The sequence below is a fragment of the Hoplias malabaricus genome, chromosome 1 (assembly GCF_029633855.1).
Source record: "Hoplias malabaricus isolate fHopMal1 chromosome 1, fHopMal1.hap1, whole genome shotgun sequence".
Lineage (NCBI taxonomy): Eukaryota > Metazoa > Chordata > Actinopteri > Characiformes > Erythrinidae > Hoplias > Hoplias malabaricus.
Window position 1 is genome coordinate 68,657,866 of NC_089800.1, and position 7,649 is coordinate 68,665,514.

The 7,649-nt window shown below is 40.5% G+C and overlaps 1 protein-coding gene across 2 annotated transcripts; it reads left to right on the forward strand.

Moving 5' to 3' along the window:
* Positions 1 to 814: 814 nt before the first annotated feature.
* LOC136697065 (uncharacterized) lies at positions 815 to 6,445 on the forward strand. 2 transcript variants are annotated; one of them, XM_066671959.1, is made up of 9 exons: positions 815 to 1,199; positions 1,370 to 1,451; positions 4,447 to 5,071; positions 5,225 to 5,306; positions 5,422 to 5,524; positions 5,649 to 5,757; positions 5,866 to 5,974; positions 6,086 to 6,196; positions 6,311 to 6,445. In XM_066671959.1, the coding sequence occupies exons 3-8, from the start codon at positions 4,504 to 4,506 to the stop codon at positions 6,156 to 6,158; spliced, it is 1,044 nt and encodes a 347-aa protein (XP_066528056.1). In that variant the 5' UTR covers positions 815 to 1,199; positions 1,370 to 1,451; positions 4,447 to 4,503; the 3' UTR covers positions 6,159 to 6,196; positions 6,311 to 6,445. The 2 variants fall into 2 exon arrangements, with proteins under 2 accessions (XP_066528056.1, XP_066528049.1); XM_066671952.1 differs by lacking the exons at positions 815 to 1,199; positions 1,370 to 1,451 and adding an exon at positions 3,544 to 3,927.
* The last annotated feature ends 1,204 nt before the right edge of the window (positions 6,446 to 7,649 follow it).

Sequence of the window (7,649 nt, forward strand, 5' to 3'; positions counted from 1 at the left end):
TCACTAACCCTAGATTTCTTTAGGTTCTAAATAAAACAAAATTCTAATTTAAATTAAATTAAAGGGGGTTTAAATTAAAGATGACCGTTGGGGCAAGATATTTATTCATTCCCAGGCTTCAGTTTCCATCATTTAATTTCCATTTGAGAAACTCAAATAGGGAACGAAGCTAAAACAACAAGAAACGCCTACTATTCTGCGGTTCACTAATGTATATCTAGGGTTTGGTGAACACGGGTTTGCCATTTCTGTACATCTCTAAAGCGCTCATTCAGCCGTAGGGGATCCCGGGCGCTCCCTTCCCTTACCCAAAGCCTGCGAGTGAGTGATCTCTGCACATAGTCTATCTTTGTCTACGCCTGAGTCCCTGCTATTGGTCTACAGTGGTTCAATCACCTCTGACCCGGCTGCTAAGAGCTGTAAGCGAATCCGTGCGGAGAGTGCTTCGAGGACAGCGGCACTCATTGGTCCAATATTAACACTGGAATCTACGATAAAAATCACCCTAACCTTTATATTCACCAAGCCCTTACGCAATTAAACCTTCCGTTGTCTGGGCGTCATTACGTAAAAATCGTTCCATTGCCTGGGCGCTAGGAATCTCCGGAATATTTCGTTAGCATTAAACGGGTTCTAGGAGCTTTACACCGCTGCAGCACCTCTCCTGCGACTGTAAGTGTTTTAAAAACAAATTCCGAAGCGATCTTGCATGTTTATAATTGTTTAAAAGGTGGATCTTTAAAGGCCGAGCTGCTCCCGACGTAAGCCAGAGTAAACAGTGTGCTCGGTTTGTTTTTTCCCGAAAGCGGTCGAGTGGAAATCCGTGTGTAGATAGTTGGATTACTTGTGAAACACAGGAGTCTGTTTTGTTTAAGGTATGATTTAAAAAATTTGACGCTACCAAGTAATAAATTCTCATAAACCTAAAAGCGGAGAGTTACCCTGTTCAATGATAAATGTGTGGTTTGACATTTGACTCTAATCAAGCTACAATATGTGGTGATGTCCAACACGTAAACTAAAATAGATTATGCTGTGATTTATATATGATTTGGGGCCTTCGAGTGAAGGGGACTCAACTGAGGATGTGTGCACACCTGAAGAGTGTAGTGCACCTCCATACATTATCACACCATCACCTGATGCTGAACTGCGTGAGCTGCTCACACCACCAAGGCAGTTCCAGCTGACCCAGCGAGGTGAGTAAACCTAAACAGAACCAGGCCACTTTGGTACTGCAATAGTTTTAGAGCACTTGGTGAAGACCACAGCAATCCAGTAAACTACATAGAGCTAATCTTAAATGTAATGTATATCTGACAAGGCTTTTGGTGCTTTAAACATTAAAATAAATATTTTGTGAATATAGGGAGCCAGATTCCCAGGTGGACAGGCTTTGAAGCTCAGTAGAGGACTATGACTGAGTTCATCAGAAAGCAGGACGTGCAAAGGTATTTACGAGCCAATTGAAGCAGATAGAAGGTCTGTGCAAGTATTGTGGCTAAGGCGCAGCTCAAATGACTCGGCCCTAGTCCTCCCTCAGAAAAGGATAGAATCAGGTTCATGGAGAAATTACTGCTTTATTAAATAATTTGCACTCAGAAATAAAAGGTACAATATTGGTCACTAAAGGTAAAACAGTGTTTAAAAGTCCAGTTTTGTTCCTTAAAAGGTACACTGCATTCTCTTCTCCAGAAGGAGAGATACATGTTTGTAATTTCTCATAATAGAAATGTGTCATATACCAAAAAACATAAAAAAAAAGTCTTGGAGGTGAAACAGGGTGTATGAAATCAACACGACTTTAATCTCTGACAGTGTACATTCATTCAGTGCAATGAGATCAGTAACTGTGCTTTTCATACAACCTTGAAACAATGTAAACATACAGCAATTGCAATGTATACAAACAGTACATAAAATCAATACATACAAACCAGATTCCAAAAAAGTTGGGACACTAAACAAATTGTGAATAAAAACTGAATGCAATGATGTGGAGGTGCCAACATCTAATATTTTATACAGAATAGAACACAAATCGCAGATTAAAAGTTTAAACTGAGAGAATGTATCATTTTAAGGGAATAATATGTTGTTTAAAAATGCCATGGCGTCAACAAATCCCCAAAAAGTTGGGACAAGGCCATTTTTTACCACTGTGTCATCCCCCCTTCTTCTTACAACACTCAACAGACGTCTGGGCACAGAGGACACTTGCTAACTGCAATGGCAATCGCCTTGCCAGCCGACAGTGCCAATGTGCAGCCGGAATTGGGCCAGACGCAGGGTGCCGCATTCACGCCGAGATGGCAGTGAGCCAACAGTGTTGTGCCTGAGCCAGAATCGGCCCAGATCTACCTTGCTAGCTGGGACACGGGACACGCCTCAATCCTGTTTCCCCGTCCTATGCATAAAAACTAGGGGTAGGACTTGATAAAAAAAAATTAATCTAATTAATTAGGAGCTAATTATTAGTAAGAAGCTAGTAATTAATTGAAATTAATCACATTTCAATATTTAGCATGAGAAATATTGATTTAAGTTTGGTTGATGAATGAATCAACGAACATGAGCTTAAATTCAAAATCTTGTTTATATTCCCACCAGTCTACTATCAGTGAATTGGTCAGTTTGTCTGATGTGGACTTTGACATTTTGTTTCTGAATGTGAACCCCGACATGTGGTCGAGTGTTGACTGGCAACACTGTTTGCATTACAGTAATCCCTCGCTACTTTGCGGTTCATCTTTCGCAGATTCGCTACTTCGCGGGTTTTTTCAAGGGGGCTTTTTTCATCATTTACATGTATTAGACTAGGCCTGTAGGTGACAAAATATATCATTTACAAGTATTTCTTACATACAGCACATGTATTGTTCATGTACACATCCGAGTGAAATTTACTTACGCTAAATCACAGCTTAGGAATTATTCTGTTAAAAAAACTGGTAGGATATCACATTTAGTTCCAGCTGAAAAACATTATAGAATGACTGTTTAATGCAAAGGGTAGGTTGTTAACAGTACAGGGAGGGTTTTAAAAGTCCAAATACTCGTTTAAATACATAAAAAATGTTTCCTCTACTTTGTGGAAATTCGTTTTTCGCGGGTGGTCTTGGAACGCATCCCTCGCAAAAAACGAGGGATCACTGTACTGTTAACATTATTAAACTGTGTGCTAGCCCCAACATGTTTTGCGCTGAGGTGGTAAGGAACGGTGGAAATGCTCCTGTGATAAGCAAACTCCTTCCTGCATTAAGTGCAAATAACATTTTTGTTTGTATTTTCATCTGATAGTTTCTTGTATTTAAATTTCCCATCCACCAGCATAGTCTCTTCCGTCATCTCCATCATGTTCAGCACATTGTGCGTTGTTATACTTTGTATGCCTGGAACTCATGCACTGAGAAACTTTCCATGGTGCAAAGTGCGATTAAAATGCGTTCAATTTTTTATTTTGTTATTTTCCTCGTAATTAATTAATTGAGTTAAAGTCCTACCCCTAATAAAAACAATGAAAAATGCAGCACAAAGAAAAATAGTTGTATAAAGGGGGAAAAAGAAACATGAATGAAAAAAGAGATAAAGAAATCTGTGTAAAAGAAAAAAAAAAAGAAAAAAAAATCAAAAGAGTGAAAAAGTTTTTCTTCGCAATACTGTTAGCACAGTTTGACCAAATGGAAGTCATTTCGTCTGGAAGTTTCTGGAATGTTTCGAAGGATTCTGGTCGAAGTTATGACAACTATCCACGCCTAGTGTTGTGATGTCATAATGAGGATTCGCCCAGTGTCGGCGTGTCACACGGTACTTTCCTCATTTGTTGTGCTGATATTCTGGAGCAACCATCTTTCTGAAGACGCAACGCAACAACTGACTGTAGAAATGTCGAAACATTCTACAACAGAGAACAGCAGGAAGTTACCTGTAAGTCAAATGGTATTTTTTAACTTATTTTTTTTTTTTGATAAATAACAAAATGGAATAGATTTTACATTTTTTAAATGATTTGCCTTAACTTTCAAATAATTTATTAAATTTTATTCATTTATTTATTTATATTTTCAAAATAAAAAAATATTATCTTACATATATTTGCAGTGCTTGTCATTAATATTGCAGCACAAGCCCAATGTGCTGAAACCACAGAGTTATACTATTACTTTCAGATTTATAAGTTATAGCTTAACATCCTTAAATGCATTAATCTTATGACTAAAGCATGCTCAGATTCTGATTAGATCTCAGGAATATAGGGCTGTGCCAAATGCGGGTGATATGGTTTAAAATGTCTCCTAAAATAATTGAGTGATTAAAAAGCTACACCAACACTGATTATTAAATCCCTATATCATCCTGGTTTGTATCTAAGAATAAAAAAGCCTGTGTGGATCCTTGTGTTTAGCAGGACGGGTGGAGTAAATGTTCTGTCTTTCTCATTTTCAGGATGTAGGCTCTAATAGGTCTTACCTCACACATTTGAGGCAAAAGAAGCAGGAGGACATGGAGATTCAAGAGGTCATCCACAGAAGGATTCAGAACACCATCCAGAACTCCATCAGGGAAGCCTTGTACGGGGAGTCCAGCAGGAGGCTTCTGAGCAGGGCAAATGAGAGGGTTCAGATGAGTACCTTGGGCCCCCTTCAGCAGAGACCCTATTTGGTGCCTTCCCCACCATTGGAAGCACCACGAAAAAGCGTGAGCAGACGGTGCGTGTTTAAAACCAAACATGTGAATGTTGATCTGGAGAAGCCATCCCCAAGGTCCGACCCAGAGAACTTCTCCGTCTGCAATGTGGATGCGGATCTGCAGGGGTGCATTTCCACTGAGCTGCAGGACTACCTGCGCGAGAATGTCAGGTCCTTGAGCCGCCATGAGAAAGCAGTGGAAAGACCAACCGAGCAAGAAAGCGGCTTTCCCTGCGCAGTCTTTGGGCCTTCGAGGGACTCAACTGAGGATGTGTGGACACCTGAAGAGTGTAGTGCACCTCCATACAGCATCACACCATATCCTGATGCTGAACTGCGTGAGCTGCTCACACCACCAAGGCAGTTCAGGCTGACCCAGCGAGGTGAGTAAACCTACACGGAACCAGGCCACTTCGGTACTGCAATAGAACACCACAGCAATCCAGTAAACTACATAGAGCTCATCTTAAGTGTAATTTATATCTGACAAGGCTTTTGATGGTTTAAACATTAAAAGAAATATTTTGTGAATATAGGGAGCAAGATTCCCAGATGGACAGGCTTTGCTGCTCAGAAGAGGACTGTGACTGAGTTCATCAGAAAGCAGGACATGCAAAGGTATTTACGAGTCAATTGAAGCAGATAGAAGGAAGTGTGAATTGAAGTGATACAGTAATACGTACATCAATTTCAAGTCTTGTTAATCAATTTTAATGTCTGGCTTTTGAAACAGGATTAAAAAACTAACAGGAATGGCATTGGTGTGCGAGGCAGCAGAGCGCCATGCTAAATTCCTGCTGCCTGAGCTGGAGTGCATCTGCCAGAAAGTCAGGAAGGTGAGACACCTCAGACATTCTGTTAAACAGCTTTTATAATGAGAAGTGTGCTTATGATCTAAGACAAATTTAAGTGACCAGCTAAGGATAGAGACTCACTGTACTTCATTTTTGTTCATCTCAGAAGGAGAACCTGGTTTCGAAGTTTCTGGCAGAGCCCTCTGCCCTCAGGCATGTTCCTTTCCCTGCTGCTGCCGAGATGAGTCGACACTGTTTGGCTTACAAGGCACCAGGTAAGTTCCAGTATTAATCATGGCAAAATTGTATATTCATGACTTTAATGAAGATTAATGCCAAAAGAATGTTGATCTCAATGTCCAATGTTTTTCAAACAATGATAGGGAGCAAGATACCCAAATATACGGGCCATGTTAAGCAGAGGAAGCCTGAGGGAGGCCAGGGGAAGCCTGCAACCAAAAGAAAGGCTGTAGATACTTGGCGAAGGAGGCAGTAAGTGAAGGCAGGACAAGCAGAAAAGTGACTCTTCTGCCTGTCTAAAAGCCACCTCTTCCTGATGTGGTATTCAGGCAGGCATTTAACCTGTAGCAATCTTTCCTTCAGACCTGTTCGCCAAGGAGCTTCCTCGCGTGTTGGGGGCCTTCAACCTGCTAAACAGCAGCAGTGGATGATCTGAAAAGCAAACCTGCCATAAGCAAGAAGATTTGGATTCAGGTGAGTTGAGACTTCCCTCTTCTCATTTTTACAGTTCTCGAGTCATTACTGTAACATGTCAGCATTACGTTTACTAATCTGCACTGACAAGTATTCTGTAAAATCTTTCCACAGAAGAAACTGCGACAAAATGATGTTTAAATGCTTTAATGAATCCTATCCTACAAAGATGGACAGATCGCCTCCAGAGGCTCTAATGACCGAGGACAGCACAAAAACACCCAGCGAAAATGAAAATGCAAAATGAAATAAAACCCCATAAAACTAAATGAATTGTCTCTGATTACAGAACCTAGAAATAATGTTAGTGTTTAATTTGTACATCATAAGGTAAGGCTGTGGTTGCCAAAAGTATGTTGGGTGTTGGTGGTCACTGAGATATGTGAGCACAGAGTGGTCTAATCTTATAGCAGTTTTCCACTGCATGGAACCTACACGACTTGGCATGTTTTTTTTGCTTTTCCACTGGCTAAATCTGGTACCTGGTCCCTGGAACCAGGTACGTTTTCAGTCCCAGGTAGCTTGGGGTTCTAACCAAGTAGGTACTAAATGGTCTTGGGTAAACCCTGCAGAGCACTGATTGGCCAGAACCATGTCAATCATAACAAACCCCCGCTTGTAAAACTCTTAAGTTACCGCAGGTTTCACATGTGTTTTTATCGGACTCAAACAGCAGCTCGTAACATTACCTCAAGGTGTTTTGAAGAGGTTGATATGCTCTTTTAAACCAATGGTGGACGGAAAATATTACTTGTTAACTAATTGTTAAAAATTATCTGTGAAAACTGGGGTGTGGAGCCGTGTTTAGTCGAAAAAACAAAAACAACACGTGATTACACGAGTACACAGTGCCTAAATTTCCCGCCGCCATTATTTTGGTTTTCAAAAGACAGCAAGACAGACAACAAAGACAGTGAGACACAGGTTTTTCTACATCACCAGCTCATTTCGCGAGAGGGCCCTGCCAGTGAAAAAGCGACAATCTTTAAGCGTGCCAAGTCGAGTCATGTAGAGCTGGACCCATGCAGTGGAAAAGCACCATTAATGGGGATGGAATCTGGAATGCTGTGGGTGAAGAGTGGATTTTTTGTAATAAGCAGTGAAACTTAGTGTCCATTGAAAACATGGTTTAAATTTATTTAACATACAGGCTGCACTGTTACTGGTGAGGTTTAATATGCCATCACTTGTTAGCTACATAAGCATTGTGTCTCCAGTGACAAACCTAATTTACCCTTTTAGATTTTTACATAAATGTACCATCATTCACCAATAGAGGTCAGCATTATACCACATAAAATGCTACAGTCTTTCTACAGCATAAGGCAGTATGCAGGGAATTTATTCTGTAGTTTGATCTTCATCGGGATGGTGTATTTAAAATACAAAGCCTGCAGACTGTAATTAAAGTTGCACTGATGTTTTTTGGGGTCCCCAAAGTTGGTAAAGGGAC

Excerpts from the sequence above, each read along its gene's own strand:
- LOC136697065 (XM_066671952.1), top strand. The coding sequence starts at position 3,775 with ATGAGGATTCGCCCAGTGTCGGCGTGTCACACGGTACTTTCCTCATTT. Across the intron at positions 5,758-5,865 it reads TTTGGCTTACAAGGCACCAG|GGAGCAAGATACCCAAATAT; the intron begins GTAAGTTCCAGT and ends AAACAATGATAG. Across the intron at positions 5,975-6,085 it reads GATACTTGGCGAAGGAGGCA|ACCTGTTCGCCAAGGAGCTT; the intron begins GTAAGTGAAGGC and ends TCTTTCCTTCAG.